The sequence below is a fragment of the Silene latifolia genome, chromosome 9 (assembly GCF_048544455.1).
Source record: "Silene latifolia isolate original U9 population chromosome 9, ASM4854445v1, whole genome shotgun sequence".
Classification (NCBI taxonomy): Eukaryota; Viridiplantae; Streptophyta; class Magnoliopsida; order Caryophyllales; family Caryophyllaceae; genus Silene; species Silene latifolia.
In genome coordinates, this window is record NC_133534.1 from 147,253,409 (window position 1) to 147,272,689 (window position 19,281).

Here is a 19,281-nt window from a genome sequence, read left to right on the forward strand (position 1 = left end):
TAGGAGCTAGTTGTCCTATGTCATATAAGATTAGCATCTTAAAATTCCTAACATACCTATGTATGATTTCTTGTAAAGAAATATGACTAGAGGTAATGATTAGTCAAAATATGTTTTGATTATATCTTCTATGCATACATGGTTCAAAAGTCTTATTGCTCAACCTAAACACTTGTCATCAAGCACTTAAGTTATTAAGAACATGACAATGTTAAATTGGTAAATTAATTTGTTAGAAATTTTGATTAACCAAATACCACAATAGAGTTAACCCTTGTAAAGGATTAACTAGGAATTTATATGAAGATAAGTCTTCATCAAGTAGAAATTTTTGCTGATGATTTAATGGTGTTTGTTCGTGGGGATGTGCCTTCAATGTTGGCTGTTCAGCAAGCTTTGGCTTCCTTTGCTTCTGTTTCTGGTCTTCATGCTAATGTGGATAAAACTCAAATATATTTTGGTGGGGTTGCTCAGGAGGTCAGAGAAGCTATTCTGACTACTACTGGTTTTTCTGAAGGAAGCTTTCCTTTTCGTTATCTGGGGTTGCCTCTTGGTCCTTCTAGATACTCTGTGAGTATGTTTGATTCTTTGATTCTTAAGATTCAGACTAAGCTGCAGCATTGGTCAGTTAAGTCTCTTACTTATGCTGGTAAAGCTCAACTACTGGATGCTGTAATTTTTGGAATTGAGAACTTTTGGTGTTCAAGTGTTCTACCGCCTAAAACTGTGCTGCAACAGATTAATCACTTAAGTAGGAATTTTTTCTGGGGCATTAAGGATGGGGAGAGAAAGATGCAGTTTAAAAGTTGGAATGCTATTTGTGCTCCTTGGAATAATGGAGGTTTTAACATAAAGAATGTGCAAGTGTGGAATATTGCTTTGATGCTTCAATGGATATGGAAGTTCTCTAATGGTTCTAATAGTCTGTGGGTTAATTGGCATAAGAAGTATGTTCTGAAAACTAATACCATTTGGTCTCTTACTTCCAAAGATCAGTTTTCTTCTAGTTTCAAAGGAATTTTGGTTACCAGGGATGTCTTTCTTACTAAATCAGGCTCTAGCCAAGCTGCTGAGGGCCTGCTTGACTCCTGGGTTGCAAGTGGAAAACTTACTATAAGTAAAATTTATGAGTTTTTGCTTGCTACTCCTCAGCAGGAGGACTGGTTTTCTGTCTTTTTTCATCAAAGCATTGTCCCTAGTCATAGGGTGGTTGCCATTCTTGCTGCTCAAAGAAGGTTGGCAACAGTGGATAATTTGCACCATAGGGGCCTCCAATTTGTCAGCAGATGCAGTCTTTGTAAGCATGATCTGGACACTCATCAGCATTTGTTTTTCAGCTGCCCTTTTTCTCAGGAAGTCTAGACAGCTTTGACACAGTGGCAACATTTGCTTCTCAGTAACTTTGATTTTCTTGATCTAATGAAATGGAGTTATGATTCCCAGGCTGGGTGGGCTGCAGCTTGGTTTAGAACGACCCTTGCTGCTGCCACTCATGGTATTTGGATGGAGAGGAATAGGCGAATCTTTATGGATCAGGAAGGCTCTGCTCAAACAGTGGTGAATAGAGTCAAGTACAATGTTGCAGTCAGACTGTATATGAATCCTAAATTTTCCAATTTTGTTGCTAAACTTAGTGCTTAGTTTACTCCTTTGAATGTGCTCATTTGTTAGAGCTTGGTTTTTGCTTGAGTATTAGACTTAGGCTGTTCTCTAGTGTGATATTCTTGCAAAAAATTACTTGAAATTTCTTTCTTCATTGAAATGAAATGATAATCTTTTGCAAAAAAAAAAAAGTAGAAATTATTGAAGTGAGTGGGAGCAATATGAAGTAAAGTTCATATCTTAATTGTTAAGGATAGAACTAGACTCGAAAGAGAAAGTGTTAGACACTTAAATAGAGACAAACCCCAAATGGGTAAAGATCTAGGAAGTTGGTCGTGTGACTCCAACATATTCCTTCCTAAATATCTATGACATTGACATTGTATTCTTGCCAATTACCACATCATGAGTATTTGATACAAATTTATGGATTTCGTCATAATATTTGGCATTATCGTGTGACGACTAGCAGAATAAACTCAGATATTTACATGAATGGAACTAGGGTTGTTGCCATTTCATCCATGGACATATAAGTGTTATAGTGTACTCATTTTAGTTTTGTATTTAGAAATGTACCTCAATAATTGTTATGATGTACAATATGTCTAAATAAGAATATAATTTGAGTTTTGCACAAAAGGTAAAGGGTTTTACCATTATGCAATTAAAAGAAGCGTTGTACTCTTACATACCACGACTAAGTTTATGGTGAGACCATACAAGTCAAGGTAATTATATTAACACTAGAAATAAAATGTCATATATACAAGACTTAAGTTGGTGACCCCAACCATTTCTTAATTCTCGATTGAAAATTACTTTTAGAAACTAGTTTTGACTAGTCTCCCAAACCATTTGATTGGGAATCTTTTGGTGTATGCGAATCTTGTATTCAAAGCAAGTTAATTCATGACCTTTTTCAGAAAAAGGATTATGAATAGAGCAAGATATTCGCCCTATTTACACTTTGAAGTGTATGGTCGAATACAATTTCAATCAGAGAAGGTTATTACTTCTTCATCTCTTTTACCAACGAATTAGGTAGATACTTGATATCCACTTATTGAGGTAAAAAGAGAAATTCTTTGAATAAGTTCAATGAATGTTTAAAAAGTATCCAAACCTACATATTATAATACCAAAGTATAATTACTTTGTTAAAATGGGGAACAATAAAGTGATGACTTTTATCTGCACCGAAAGAGCGTGATATCGTATCGCAAGTTCACTTTCATTATGATATGATTGAATCTTTACATTAAAGTTGGAGATAGTTTATGTTGCAAATTTGTCTAGCATTTTAATTATTCCACTAAACCAGAATATAGTTAAAGGAATCAAGTACAATTCATATGAGATATGGTTAGGCCTAGCACCTAAGTTGTAGCTTGTTTCGATAGTAAACATGTTGTAACACCCCGTATTTTATTAAGTTGGATAAAATTCTTTTAATTGCTACTTTATATTTAATTTCGTTGGTTAACAATTTATATATTTATTTTCTCAGCTAATTAATTAATTTCATTATAATTCGTTACGTTAAATTTAATAATCATTAATAAGTTTATTTAAAGTTAGTTCGAATTTATTGAAGTTAGTTCGGGTTTATTTATTTAATAATTTCCGTTTCTTTACGAGTCCTTATGAAAGTTGTTTTAAGTGAACCCGAGATGGATTTTGGGAACAAAACCGTCCAATTAGCTATTTTGAGCTCATTTCACTAAATTAGCAATTTTTATTAATATCCGTTAGTTTTGTAAAAATCGCTAATAATTCCGATTCAAGCTGATATCGTATTATTTCCGTTAACTAGCTGAGTTTATTTTATTTTCACTCATTAAATTTATTTATTATTAATTCCGTTTTATTACTGAAACTTTTACTAAAAACCGATTTTTATTAACTCGAGACGGTTTTAAAAACGAACGAAATTACTTAACGATGAAGTAACGTACGTATAATTAGAAGCTAGCAAGCTAGCTGGTGTCTCATTATTATTATTATTATTATTTTATTGTTGTTGTTATACACCCCGTACCTACCTCTTCTTTTCCCATTCCTTTTTGCGTGAACCACCAAAGCAGAATAATAATGAACAACGAACCTCAACCCGGTTCCGTCAATTCAAACTCCGATCCCGACTCCGTTTCTCATCCGTTTTCAATGATTTTTGTTCCATAGCGCTCCTCTCGTCACTCTTGTCATTCCGATGTAAGTAACGTTCATTTTCGTTATGTATTTTTACAAACCCAATTTATATTTTTTAGCTTTGTTTATTATAAGACGGTGTATAATTATATATAGGGATCCTTATGGATGTTAATTAGTCAGTTGTATAGTTGAGACGGGGTATACTGACCTCTAGGGATGCTATTTGGGATCTTATTTATGTACTAGCTATACTATTTTCTTTGCTAAGTTTAATGGTGGGATGGAGTAATAATATTGTATAAGAGATGAATGGTTTAGTTAAAAGGTTGGCAATGGCGTATGTCTTAAACGAGTAGGTCGCTGATGGGAATTGTCAAGGTTACATGAACTGAGATTGGACAATAATTAAATGAGTACATGATAAACTAGTATCTTATTTGGGCAAGTAACGTGGGAATGATGTTTTAGAAACAAAGTTTGTTGATAATTGTTGAATAATGGAGCGTTGATCACAAGCGAGAAAGTTTGACATCCGAGAGTATGTTTCGCAATATTATTATTTTGGATTTTCAGTTTTGTATTCAAATTGCCTTTTCTTTAAACCTTTGACCTTATCGATATTGATATTGAGATGGAAATCTGGTTACTATGGAGTATTATATTATGAGGCGGAGTAATGAGTAGGACGGAGTAATGAGAGAGATGGAGTAGAGAATTGAGATTGAATTAATTATTGGGACGAGAGTGACTATTATAATGTTGGCCTAGCTGTGGCCTGGCCGTGGCCTAGGCAAAGGCTTTCTGGCTAAGTCGCGAGTTTGGGCCGTATCTATAAATTGTTTTGACGCTAGTTTGGTTTATTTAAAATATATTTAAATTAATTTCCGTCTTATTCTTTTTATAACGATAATTCGTTAATATCGTCCTTTCACATAATTATTTTAGGTGACTCATTTGTGGTTGAAGATGAAGAGTAATTTTGGGGTTTTAGAAGCTTTCTCAAGTTTTTACTTGTCTCTTTGCTAGCGTAAGGTAACTATTCCGAGTTACTCGACGAATTAATGTCACATTAGTAGTTAATGTGTGCCTGTTGATTGTTAAGTGTTTAAGTGATTGATAATGATTTACTTTCATTTCTCACATGATAGAAATTGGAAATAGCAAAATGAATTTTATAGTGATAATTGTAATGTTTTGTTGATTGTGCTTAAAACCGAGCCTTAGTCCCTTTGACTGATGCGATGTCGATTAATTGAGTGATTGGTCGGCCGCAATTTAACCCGCACTGTCCGCAGGTGGGGTTGCGGGTAAAAATTCGGTTGAATGAATTAGATAATCGGCCTTTTTCTTGTTTTAGGCCATTTATTATATCTTAGGTTCACATGTATAGTTGATTGTATTTAATAGTATCTTATATTGTAGAAATGGCCCTAGTTTCCCCTGAAGCCTTTAATATGGTTACTATTGTTAGAATTAGAAATTAGTATTGAATTCTTATTGAGGAACTGTTGGGATTGTATGCTGTAAATAGACATTTATATAGCTTTCACATGATAGAATGTTAGAATTTATGTTGGTAAGTAGGACTTTTTGCCCTCTTAAGGTTAAGTGGGTGTCATACTTGACTTCACGTGTGGTGAGTTTTGGGTGGTGTGGGCTAAAATATTCAAGCTGGGACTAGCTGTGACTAGGTCCTAGGTGAGTATTTCGGCCTTCATCATAGATAGGTCTTTATAGTCTCTGACGAGTATATGTTCACTGCTTGATAGCCTTTGTGTTCCTGACTAGTGGATGTTTATCCAAGTTGGGGCATGACCTCGTACTAATTTTGATAGTATGGGGTCGAAACTTAAGTACTAGCCGACCCTTCGGTGGTGTCCTTAGGGTACTCACTTCACTTTGTTTTAAAAAAAGTTGTGAGTCTTGGGTGCGGTGGTGTGTATCCGCATGTCTAGGTCTCATTTTTAGGCTAGGGTTGTGTTGTCTCTTGGCCATGTTTTCTTTATAGTAACCGCTGAGCCAAGATACCGGTTCGATTACCTTCCCTACCTCGTGGTATAGACTTGAGTTACAAAGTGACTATTGACGGTGCTAAGAACTTATGCCTGTCTTTGATATATTGCCCTTTCTTGTATGGTGATTCTATGAATCATAGAAGGTGAGATGCAAGCCGGCTATGGTTGATAGAGTTTGGATTCCCGGATGTTATGTGATTCACATGATAGTGTAGTATGAGTCGGTCTAGTATTCACATGCTAGGACTATGTGTTGTTATATTGTTGTTCACATGATAAGCACGATTGTCTAGCATCTATATGCTAAGGCATTGTGTGATTCGTATTCATATTCTTATGTTTACATGTTATATTAATTATGACATTTCGTGGCTGGGAGAACTCGGAGTTACTCCCCACTGACTGTGGCTTTCGTATTTGTATAAAATGCGAATGACAGGTAGGTGATGCATATATGGGGTACATGGACGAGCTAGCGAGCAAAGTAACCTTGGGACCTAGACTGGTTTTATTTCATTGTGACCTTAAACCCTTTTTATGTCACATACATTTTAGGGACATATGTCTCCCTTTTCTATTTTGGGTTTGTATCATTACATTTTCTTATCGTTAGCTATGGCATGTAAAGTAGTTCGTTAGCATTGCAGGTTTTGGCACCCGCCTCTTGGGAATGTTGGAAATGTTGTGATTGGTTTAGAAAATTTTTGAAATTACAGGTTTTTGGCTAGTTGAACCAATTACAAATATATCCTACCAGTTTTTCTGTAGAATTATGTGTTTACTTTTCCGCAATAAATGAGGGTGTTATAGTTGGTATCAGAGCATATTTGCTCCCGACGCACGTTTGTGCACCCCAATATAAATAACTTGACCTTAAAATAATAAACTTGAGAGATGGGTAAGATGGGTAGATTTAGGATCTTATGTTGTAGTCTTTTTGTGTTTGCTCTTTGTTAGGTACTAACCTGTTTGTTGATTGTCATTTAATAATTGTTGCGTTCTTGGATCAATGACCGTGAGCTTATCTATAGCTAATGGAATTATTACCCTTTTTATAAAAAAAAATTTGAACTAAAGGTTTTGAAAATATTTTAATGTTTTTCACTGGTTTTAACGTCAATTAGTGTTAAAGCTTGTTATTGGAGACGTCTGATAATTAGTTTTATCATTTGTTGGTGTAAAAATGTATTTTTATGTCTTTGAAGTGGAATATTGATGTTCTTGAGTGATCGCCAAGAGTATCTCCGTTCCATTGAAAGGACACTTATATTTTAAGAAGATCAAGATTTAGTGCCTATTGTTGAGGATTGAAGATTTGTTCAACCTTTGAAGAATGCTTCTACTTCCTTGAAGATGTTTCTCGTTCTTTTTGTATCTCGCCTTATTCTTAATCTTTTGGTGCCTATCCTTCTTCTAAACTCTCTTTTCTTCTTCCTAGGAAGTTACATTTGTATCCTCCCAACTTCTCCTTTCACCCTTGCTAATCCTCCTTTAACGCCTTTTAGATAGTTCTCTTTCTTTTGAGGAATGTTGACCTTGGTTGGAAAATTCGACTTTTGAGGAGATTGTTTGTGTCTGACCCTTAACCCTGGTTTTGAGAGGATGTGATGTTAGAAAGACTTAGGTAAGGTGATGAGACATACTTAGTGATTCTTATACCTAGTTCCTTGACAAAGTGAGTATAATTGATTGGTAGATTCTTTGTGTTAGGAATGAGTTGCCTAGGTGATTAAAGTTATAGAACTTGGCTTTGTTGTTTATGTTTGGGATACTAGTGCTTAGTACTTGACCTAAGATGGATAAAATTTGAATGGTGAAATTGAGGATATAGGATCGACTAAGTCAAGTTTGGGATTAACTTTGGTAGTTGCCTTGGATATGAGGGTTTAATGTTTGTGTCCCATGTGAGAAATGTTAAATGTGGGATTATTGGTTGGTTTAAGTGAGTGATATTGATTACTACTGGAAGAATGGTATGAGAGTGAGAGTAAGCTACATCGTTGGGAAGTTTTCGAAACCGTTTAGGTTGATGTTGTTATTTGAGATTCGAGTACTTGGCGTTTCCTTCTTGTCTAATTTTCTTTTCTCCTTGATCATGAGCGTTACCGTTCATACCTTCTTTCCTCGCTTCATCTTGCTCCTCCTTTAAGTTTGACACTCGTATCTGGTGAAACTCTATCTTTGACATCCTTATAAATTTGACTTCAATCCTTATCCCTAGGAAGTTCATCATACCTCTTTTGTTGGTTAAGCTTGAACCCTCTTAGCATACTTGTATCTATGATGTCTAACTTACTTTTCATTTCACACAATTTCTAAATATTTCAAACTACTATTTTTGGTTTGTTGTTAAAAATTTATGTTACCATTACAAAATTTTCCCTACTTGTAAAGATTTGGAAAATGAAAATTCGATTTGACTCTCTAATTGTTCTTTGAGTATAGACTTCCTTATCATGGTTTTGAGTTGCTAAACCCGAGATTTCTTTAAATTTTATCCAATTTCTATTAACTTTGATCTGTTTATAATTCCGTTGTCAAAGTTTAATATTATATTTTTAGAATTCGACTCCTTTTTGAAGTTCAACAGTGAATCTTTCAATCTCCATTTGGCTTTTGCAAAAGAAAATTTGAATGGATTTCCTTTTCTTTTGATTTTAACGTTGATCGGATGTTAGAACTCGTTATTAGAAACGTTTAATAACTTGTTCTACACTTGTCGGCGAATAATTTTTGTTTTAAATTTGTCTCTGACTTGGAAAGTTAGCGCTCTTGCGTGCACGACAAGAGCAATTCCGTTCCATGAATGAGACTTATATTTTTGAAAACTCTTCATTAATGTTTTTGAAGGTATTTTGATTTTTGATTTATACAAATGACTTGCCTTTTGACCTTATCTTTGATTTGGAATGTGATGTTCTTGAATACGTAACGAGAACACTTTCGTTCCCTTGATGAGAATCGTTACTGTTTAAAATTTTATTTGAAACTTTTGAAAGAATTTTGATTCTTACGATAAATAACCTTTAAAATGTTTTGGTTACCGATTCCAATTTCAGTTTTATTTTCATAACCTTCCATTTATACTTTCAAGTTTCGAGACGAAACTTTTTAAAAGATGGGGTGATTGTAACACCCCGTATTTTATTAAGTTGGATAAAATTCTTTTAATTGCTACTTTATATTTAATTTCGTTGGTTAACAATTTATATATTTATTTTCTCAGCTAATTAATTAATTTCATTATAATTCGTTACGTTAAATTTAATAATCATTAATAAGTTTATTTAAAGTTAGTTCGAATTTATTGAAGTTAGTTCGGGTTTATTTATTTAATAATTTCCGTTTCTTTACGAGTCCTTATGAAAGTTGTTTTAAGTGAACCCGAGATGGATTTTGGGAACAAAACCGTCCAATTAGCTATTTTGAGCTCATTTCACTAAATTAGCAATTTTTATTAATATCCGTTAGTTTTGTAAAAATCGCTAATAATTCCGATTCAAGCTGATATCGTATTATTTCCGTTAACTAGCTGAGTTTATTTTATTTTCACTCATTAAATTTATTTATTATTAATTCCGTTTTATTACTGAAACTTTTACTAAAAACCGATTTTTATTAACTCGAGACGGTTTTAAAAACGAACGAAATTACTTAACGATGAAGTAACGTACGTATAATTAGAAGCTAGCAAGCTAGCTGGTGTCTCATTATTATTATTATTATTATTTTATTGTTGTTGTTATACACCCCGTACCTACCTCTTCTTTTCCCATTCCTTTTTGCGTGAACCACCAGCAGAATAATAATGAACAACGAACCTCAACCTGGTTCACAATTCAAACTCCGATCCCGACTCCGTTTCTCATCCGTTTTCAATGATTTTTGTTCCATAGCGCTCCTCTCGTCACTCTTGTCATTCCGATGTAAGTAACGTTCATTTTCGTTATGTATTTTTACAAACCCAATTTATATTTTTTAGCTTTGTTTATTATAAGACGGTGTATAATTATATATAGGGATCCTTATGGATGTTAATTAGTCAGTTGTATAGTTGAGACGGGGTATACTGACCTCTAGGGATGCTATTTGGGATCTTATTTATGTACTAGCTATACTATTTTCTTTGCTAAGTTTAATGGTGGGATGGAGTAATAATATTGTATAAGAGATGAATGGTTTAGTTAAAAGGTTGGCAATGGCGTATGTCTTAAACGAGTAGGTCGCTGATGGGAATTGTCAAGGTTACATGAACTGAGATTGGACAATAATTAAATGAGTACATGATAAACTAGTATCTTATTTGGGCAAGTAACGTGGGAATGATGTTTTAGAAACAAAGTTTGTTGATAATTGTTGAATAATGGAGCGTTGATCACAAGCGAGAAAGTTTGACATCCGAGAGTATGTTTCTGCAATATTATTATTTTGGATTTTCAGTTTTGTATTCAAATTGCCTTTTCTTTAAACCTTTGACCTTATCGATATTGATATTGAGATGGAAATCTGGTTACTATGGAGTATTATATTATGAGGCGGAGTAATGAGTAGGACGGAGTAATGAGAGAGATGGAGTAGAGAATTGAGATTGAATTAATTATTGGGACGAGAGTGACTATTATAATGTTGGCCTAGCTGTGGCCTGGCCGTGGCCTAGGCAGTGGCCTGGCTAAGTCGCGAGTTTGGGCCGTATCTATAAATTGTTTTGACGCTAGTTTGGTTTATTTAAAATATATTTAAATTAATTTCCGTCTTATTCTTTTTATAACGATAATTCGTTAATATCGTCCTTTCACATAATTATTTTAGGTGACTCATTTGTGGTTGAAGATGAAGAGTAATTTTGGGGTTTTAGAAGCTTTCTCAAGTTTTTACTTGTCTCTTTGCTAGCGTAAGGTAACTATTCCGAGTTACTCGACGAATTAATGTCACATTAGTAGTTAATGTGTGCCTGTTGATTGTTAAGTGTTTAAGTGATTGATAATGATTTACTTTCATTTCTCACATGATAGAAATTGGAAATAGCAAAATGAATTTTATAGTGATAATTGTAATGTTTTGTTGATTGTGCCGAAAACTGAGCCTTAGTCCCTTTGACTGATGCGATGTCAGTTAATTGAGTGATTGGTCAGCCGCAATTTAACCCGTACCTGTCGCAGGGCTGGGGTTGCGGGTAAAAATTCGGTTGAATGAATTAGATAATCGGCCTTTTTCTTGTTTTAGGCCATTTATTATATCTTAGGTTCACATGTATAGTTGATTGTATTTAATAGTATCTTATATTGTAGAAATGGCCCTAGTTTCCCCTGAAGCCTTTAATATGGTTACTATTGTTAGAATTAGAAATTAGTATTGAATTCTTATTGAGGAACTGTTGGGATTGTATGCTGTAAATAGACATTTATATAGCTTTCACATGATAGAATGTTAGAATTTATGTTGGTAAGTAGGACTTTTTGCCCTCTTAAGGTTAAGTGGGTGTCATACTTGACTTCTGTGGTGAGTTTTGGGTGGTGTGGGCTAAAATATTCAAGCTGGGACTAGCTGTGACTAGGTCCTAGGTGAGTATTTCGGCCTTCATCATAGATAGGTCTTTATAGTCTCTGACGAGTATATGTTCACTGCTTGATAGCCTTTGTGTTCCTGACTAGTGGATGTTTATCCAAGTTGGGGCATGACCTCAGGTACTAATTTTGATAGTATGGGGTCAGCTTAAGTACTAGCCGACCCTTCGGTGGTGTCCTTAGGGTACTCACTTCACTTTGTTTTAAAAAAAGTTGTGAGTCTTGGGTGCGGTGGTGTGTATCCGCATGTCTAGGTCTGCGCAGATTTTAGGCTAGGGTTGTGTTGTCTCTTGGCCATGTTTTCTTTATAGTAACCGCTGAGCCAAGATACCGGTTCGATTACCTTCCCTACCTCGTGGTATAGACTTGAGTTACAAAGTGACTATTGACGGTGCTAAGAACTTATGCCTGTCTTTGATATATTGCCCTTTCTTGTATGGTGATTCTATGAATCATAGAAGGTGAGATGCAAGCCGGCTATGGTTGATAGAGTTTGGATTCCTGGATGTTATGTGATTCACATGATAGTGTAGTATGAGTCGGTCTAGTATTCACATGCTAGGACTATGTGTTGTTATATTGTTGTTCACATGATAAGCACGATTGTCTAGCATCTATATGCTAAGGCATTGTGTGATTCGTATTCATATTCTTATGTTTACATGTTATATTAATTATGACATTTCGTGGCTGGGAGAACTCGGAGTTACTCCCCACTGACTGTGGCTTTCGTATTTGTATAAAATGCGAATGACAGGTAGGTGATGCATATATGGGGTACATGGACGAGCTAGCGAGCAAAGTAACCTTGGGACCTAGACTGGTTTTATTTCATTGTGACCTTAAACCCTTTTTATGTCACATACATTTTAGGGACATATGTCTCCCTTTTCTATTTTGGGTTTGTATCATTACATTTTCTTATCGTTAGCTATGGCATGTAAAGTAGTTCGTTAGCATTGCAGGTTTTGGCACCCGCCTCTTGGGAATGTTGGAAATGTTGTGATTGGTTTAGAAAATTTTTGAAATTACAGGTTTTTGGCTAGTTGAACCAATTACAAATATATCCTACCAGCTTTTTTCAGAGAATTATGTGTTTACTTTTCCGCAATAAATGAGGGTGTTACAGTTGGTATCAGAGCATATTTGCTCCCGACGCACGTTTGTGCACCCCAATATAAATAACTTGACCTTAAAATAATAAACTTGAGAGATGGGTAAGATGGGTAGATTTAGGATCTTATGTTGTAGTCTTTTTGTGTTTGCTCTTTGTTAGGTACTAACCTGTTTGTTGATTGTCATTTAATAATTGTTGCGTTCTTGGATCAATGACCGTGAGCTTATCTATAGCTAATGGAATTATTACCCTTTTTATAAAAAAAAATTTGAACTAAAGGTTTTGAAAATATTTTAATGTTTTTCACTGGTTTTAACGTCAATTAGTGTTAAAGCTTGTTATTGGAGACGTCTGATAATTAGTTTTATCATTTGTTGGTGTAAAAATGTATTTTTATGTCTTTGAAGTGGAATATTGATGTTCTTGAGTGATCGCCAAGAGTATCTCCGTTCCATTGAAAGGACACTTATATTTTAAGAAGATCAAGATTTAGTGCCTATTGTTGAGGATTGAAGATTTGTTCAACCTTTGAAGAATGCTTCTACTTCCTTGAAGATGTTTCTCGTTCTTTTTGTATCTCGCCTTATTCTTAATCTTTTGGTGCCTATCCTTCTTCTAAACTCTCTTTTCTTCTTCCTAGGAAGTTACATTTGTATCCTCCCAACTTCTCCTTTCACCCTTGCTAATCCTCCTTTAACGCCTTTTAGATAGTTCTCTTTCTTTTGAGGAATGTTGACCTTGGTTGGAAAATTCGACTTTTGAGGAGATTGTTTGTGTCTGACCCTTAACCCTGGTTTTGAGAGGATGTGATGTTAGAAAGACTTAGGTAAGGTGATGAGACATACTTAGTGATTCTTATACCTAGTTCCTTGACAAAGTGAGTATAATTGATTGGTAGATTCTTTGTGTTAGGAATGAGTTGCCTAGGTGATTAAAGTTATAGAACTTGGCTTTGTTGTTTATGTTTGGGATACTAGTGCTTAGTACTTGACCTAAGATGGATAAAATTTGAATGGTGAAATTGAGGATATAGGATCGACTAAGTCAAGTTTGGGATTAACTTTGGTAGTTGCCTTGGATATGAGGGTTTAATGTTTGTGTCCCATGTGAGAAATGTTAAATGTGGGATTATTGGTTGGTTTAAGTGAGTGATATTGATTACTACTGGAAGAATGGTATGAGAGTGAGAGTAAGCTACATCGTTGGGAAGTTTTCGAAACCGTTTAGGTTGATGTTGTTATTTGAGATTCGAGTACTTGGCGTTTCCTTCTTGTCTAATTTTCTTTTCTCCTTGATCATGAGCGTTACCGTTCATACCTTCTTTCCTCGCTTCATCTTGCTCCTCCTTTAAGTTTGACACTCGTATCTGGTGAAACTCTATCTTTGACATCCTTATAAATTTGACTTCAATCCTTATCCCTAGGAAGTTCATCATACCTCTTTTGTTGGTTAAGCTTGAACCCTCTTAGCATACTTGTATCTATGATGTCTAACTTACTTTTCATTTCACACAATTTCTAAATATTTCAAACTACTATTTTTGGTTTGTTGTTAAAAATTTATGTTACCATTACAAAATTTTCCCTACTTGTAAAGATTTGGAAAATGAAAATTCGATTTGACTCTCTAATTGTTCTTTGAGTATAGACTTCCTTATCATGGTTTTGAGTTGCTAAACCCGAGATTTCTTTAAATTTTATCCAATTTCTATTAACTTTGATCTGTTTATAATTCCGTTGTCAAAGTTTAATATTATATTTTTAGAATTCGACTCCTTTTTGAAGTTCAACAGTGAATCTTTCAATCTCCATTTGGCTTTTGCAAAAGAAAATTTGAATGGATTTCCTTTTCTTTTGATTTTAACGTTGATCGGATGTTAGAACTCGTTATTAGAAACGTTTAATAACTTGTTCTACACTTGTCGGCGAATAATTTTTGTTTTAAATTTGTCTCTGACTTGGAAAGTTAGCGCTCTTGCGTGCACGACAAGAGCAATTCCGTTCCATGAATGAGACTTATATTTTTGAAAACTCTTCATTAATGTTTTTGAAGGTATTTTGATTTTTGATTTATACAAATGACTTGCCTTTTGACCTTATCTTTGATTTGGAATGTGATGTTCTTGAATACGTAACGAGAACACTTTCGTTCCCTTGATGAGAATCGTTCTTTTTAAAATTTTATTTGAAACTTTTGAAAGAATTTTGATTCTTACGATAAATAACCTTTAAAATGTTTTGGTTACCGATTCCAATTTCAGTTTTATTTTCATAACCTTCCATTTATACTTTCAATTTTCGAGGACGAAACTTTTTAAAAGATGGGGTGATTGTAACACCCCGTATTTTATTAAGTTGGATAAAATTCTTTTAATTGCTACTTTATATTTAATTTCGTTGGTTAACAATTTATATATTTATTTTCTCAGCTAATTAATTAATTTCATTATAATTCGTTACGTTAAATTTAATAATCATTAATAAGTTTATTTAAAGTTAGTTCGAATTTATTGAAGTTAGTTCGGGTTTATTTATTTAATAATTTCCGTTTCTTTACGAGTCCTTATGAAAGTTGTTTTAAGTGAACCCGAGATGGATTTTGGGAACAAAACCGTCCAATTAGCTATTTTGAGCTCATTTCACTAAATTAGCAATTTTTATTAATATCCGTTAGTTTTGTAAAAATCGCTAATAATTCCGATTCAAGCTGATATCGTATTATTTCCGTTAACTAGCTGAGTTTATTTTATTTTCACTCATTAAATTTATTTATTATTAATTCCGTTTTATTACTGAAACTTTTACTAAAAACCGATTTTTATTAACTCGAGACGGTTTTAAAAACGAACGAAATTACTTAACGATGAAGTAACGTACGTATAATTAGAAGCTAGCAAGCTAGCTGGTGTCTCATTATTATTATTATTATTATTTTATTGTTGTTGTTATACACCCCGTACCTACCTCTTCTTTTCCCATTCCTTTTTGCGTGAACCACCAGCAGCAACAATAATGAACAACAGAACCTCAACCCAGTTCCGTCAATTCAAACTCCGATCCCGACTCCGTTTCTCATCCGTTTTCAATGATTTTTGTTCCATAGCGCTCCTCTCGTCACTCTTGTCATTCCGATGTAAGTAACGTTCATTTTCGTTATGTATTTTTACAAACCCAATTTATATTTTTTAGCTTTGTTTATTATAAGACGGTGTATAATTATATATAGGGATCCTTATGGATGTTAATTAGTCAGTTGTATAGTTGAGACGGGGTATACTGACCTCTAGGGATGCTATTTGGGATCTTATTTATGTACTAGCTATACTATTTTCTTTGCTAAGTTTAATGGTGGGATGGAGTAATAATATTGTATAAGAGATGAATGGTTTAGTTAAAAGGTTGGCAATGGCGTATGTCTTAAACGAGTAGGTCGCTGATGGGAATTGTCAAGGTTACATGAACTGAGATTGGACAATAATTAAATGAGTACATGATAAACTAGTATCTTATTTGGGCAAGTAACGTGGGAATGATGTTTTAGAAACAAAGTTTGTTGATAATTGTTGAATAATGGAGCGTTGATCACAAGCGAGAAAGTTTGACATCCGAGAGTATGTTTCTGCAATATTATTATTTTGGATTTTCAGTTTTGTATTCAAATTGCCTTTTCTTTAAACCTTTGACCTTATCGATATTGATATTGAGATGGAAATCTGGTTACTATGGAGTATTATATTATGAGGCGGAGTAATGAGTAGGACGGAGTAATGAGAGAGATGGAGTAGAGAATTGAGATTGAATTAATTATTGGGACGAGAGTGACTATTATAATGTTGGCCTAGCTGTGGCCTGGCCGTGGCCTAGGCAGTGGCCTGGCTAAGTCGCGAGTTTGGGCCGTATCTATAAATTGTTTTGACGCTAGTTTGGTTTATTTAAAATATATTTAAATTAATTTCCGTCTTATTCTTTTTATAACGATAATTCGTTAATATCGTCCTTTCACATAATTATTTTAGGTGACTCATTTGTGGTTGAAGATGAAGAGTAATTTTGGGGTTTTAGAAGCTTTCTCAAGTTTTTACTTGTCTCTTTGCTAGCGTAAGGTAACTATTCCGAGTTACTCGACGAATTAATGTCACATTAGTAGTTAATGTGTGCCTGTTGATTGTTAAGTGTTTAAGTGATTGATAATGATTTACTTTCATTTCTCACATGATAGAAATTGGAAATAGCAAAATGAATTTTATAGTGATAATTGTAATGTTTTGTTGATTGTGCCGAAAACTGAGCCTTAGTCCCTTTGACGATGCGATGTCGATTAATTGAGTGATTGGTCACCGCAATTTAACCCGCACTGTCGCAGGTGGGGTTGCGGGTAAAAATTCGGTTGAATGAATTAGATAATCGGCCTTTTTCTTGTTTTAGGCCATTTATTATATCTTAGGTTCACATGTATAGTTGATTGTATTTAATAGTATCTTATATTGTAGAAATGGCCCTAGTTTCCCCTGAAGCCTTTAATATGGTTACTATTGTTAGAATTAGAAATTAGTATTGAATTCTTATTGAGGAACTGTTGGGATTGTATGCTGTAAATAGACATTTATATAGCTTTCACATGATAGAATGTTAGAATTTATGTTGGTAAGTAGGACTTTTTGCCCTCTTAAGGTTAAGTGGGTGTCATACTTGACTTCTGTGGTGAGTTTTGGGTGGTGTGGGCTAAAATATTCAAGTCGGGACTAGCCGTGACTAGGTCCTAGGTGAGTATTTCGGCCTTCATCATAGATAGGTCTTTATAGTCTCTGACGAGTATATGTTCACCGCTTGATAGCCTTTGTGTTCCTGACTAGTGGATGTTTATCCAAGTTGGGGCATGACCTCGTACTAATTTTGATAGTATGGGGTCGACTTAAGTACTAGCCGACCCTTCGGTGGTGTCCTTAGGGTACTCACTTCACTTTGTTTTAAAAAAGTTGTGAGTCTTGGGTGCGGTGGTGTGTATCCGCATGTCTAGGTCTCATGATTTTAGGCTAGGGTTGTGTTGTCTCTTGGCCATGTTTTCTTTATAGTAACCGCTGAGCCAAGATACCGGTTCGATTACCTTCCCTACCTCGTGGTATAGACTTGAGTTACAAAGTGACTATTGACGGTGCTAAGAACTTATGCCTGTCTTTGATATATTGCCCTTTCTTGTATGGTGATTCTATGAATCATAGAAGGTGAGATGCAAGCCGGCTATGGTTGATAGAGTTTGGATTCCTGGATGTTATGTGATTCACATGATAGTGTAGTATGAGTCGGTCTAGTATTCACATGCTAGGACTATGTGTTGTTATATTGTTGTTCACATGATAAGCACGATTGTCTAGCATCTATATGCTAAGGCATTGTGTGATTCGTATTCATATTCTTATGTTTACATGTTATATTAATTATGACATTTCGTGGCTGGGAGAACTCGGAGTTACTCCCCACTGACTGTGGCTTTCGTATTTGTATAAAATGCGAATGACAGGTAGGTGATGCATATATGGGGTACATGGACGAGCTAGCGAGCAAAGTAACCTTGGGACCTAGACTGGTTTTATTTCATTGTGACCTTAAACCCTTTTTATGTCACATACATTTTAGGGACATATGTCTCCCTTTTCTATTTTGGGTTTGTATCATTACATTTTCTTATCGTTAGCTATGGCATGTAAAGTAGTTCGTTAGCATTGCAGGTTTTGGCACCCGCCTCTTGGGAATGTTGGAAATGTTGTGATTGGTTTAGAAAATTTTTGAAATTACAGGTTTTTGGCTAGTTGAACCAATTACAAATATATCCTACCAGTTTTTCTGTAGAATTATGTGTTTACTTTTCCGCAATAAATGAGGGTGTTATACATGTGCTCTCTCCTCCTACATGATCACGAGAACAAAGGGTTTGTGGCTCGTGATGCTGTCTATTAAGAAAAGAGGATTATTTCTTAAAGACAGAGTGGGAGGAAATGTTCAAGAGCCACAAACTGAGAATAAGACGTAGGAAGATGTTCCTTCGTTGTCAAAATCAGTAATTATTTCTTCGAAATCTAAAGTGGACAGGAGTCATGTTATTTTGGAAGTAACAAACTTGTAACTTATTAAGATGCTTTATCTAGTCTCAACTCCACAAGAGTCCGAAATGAGCATAAACATGAAGATGTTTACTTAGCTTGGTTGATTGGTAGCAAAGGATTTTGCACGCAATAACAACGCTTTATTGAATTCGGATAACGCTTTATTGAATTCGGATATGATTTGACAGTTGGATTTCAAAATCATCTTGCATGAGTTTTGATAATCGCAGCTATCCTAAGGTAGGATACGAACTTAAGAAGAAATCTTAAGTAAATGTCAAGGAGTTGAATGATATGTTTTGATCATGTGATAAACTTTTCTCGAATTGTCGAATAGTTGAGATGGAGTTTAGTGGGAGTAATGTGGTGTTACTAATCTTATATGTAAGGGACATATTGATCATTGTGAATGATGGAATACTTAGAAGAAGAATAATACATCTCTAAGGTATCCAGACCTATAAAGATAGTTCTAAGAGGATATTAGCGTTAAATGAATATTCTTATGTTAATAAGAATCTTGATAAGTTCAAAAGTATTGAACTTGTAGAAATTAAATCCACATGCTTCCGCTGTGAGATTAATTCATTACGCTAAGATGTATCACCATTCTTGAACTTCGTATACTTGGAGTATGACGAGAAGTTATAAATCGAATCTTTGAGAGAAGTCTCTAAGTAGCCACATAGTTCATTAGTTAGTACTCAGGAAGTACTAAAGATATGAAGC

General features: G+C 34.5%; 1 protein-coding gene and 2 long non-coding RNA genes across 5 annotated transcripts; all 3 read left to right on the plus strand.

Moving 5' to 3' along the window:
- Positions 1-345: 345 nt before the first annotated feature.
- LOC141601729 (uncharacterized) lies at positions 346-1,362 on the plus strand. The gene has a single exon (XM_074422029.1). It carries the CDS (start codon positions 346-348, stop codon positions 1,360-1,362), a length of 1,017 nt encoding a protein of 338 aa, XP_074278130.1.
- Positions 1,363-3,728: 2,366 nt separating this feature from the next.
- LOC141600138 (uncharacterized) lies at positions 3,729-12,401 on the plus strand. 3 transcript variants are annotated; one of them, XR_012524208.1, is made up of 4 exons: positions 3,729-3,816; positions 4,702-4,788; positions 10,581-10,667; positions 12,093-12,401. It is a non-coding gene; the product is annotated as an uncharacterized LOC141600138 (long non-coding RNA). The 3 variants fall into 3 exon arrangements; XR_012524210.1 differs by lacking the exons at positions 10,581-10,667; positions 12,093-12,401 and adding an exon at positions 6,211-6,519; XR_012524209.1 differs by lacking the exons at positions 3,729-3,816; positions 4,702-4,788 and adding an exon at positions 9,615-9,697.
- Positions 12,402-15,408: 3,007 nt separating this feature from the next.
- Positions 15,409-18,278, plus strand: LOC141598331 (uncharacterized). The gene is made up of 3 exons (XR_012523423.1): positions 15,409-15,584; positions 16,468-16,554; positions 17,970-18,278. It is a non-coding gene; the product is annotated as an uncharacterized LOC141598331 (long non-coding RNA).
- The last annotated feature ends 1,003 nt before the right edge of the window (positions 18,279-19,281 follow it).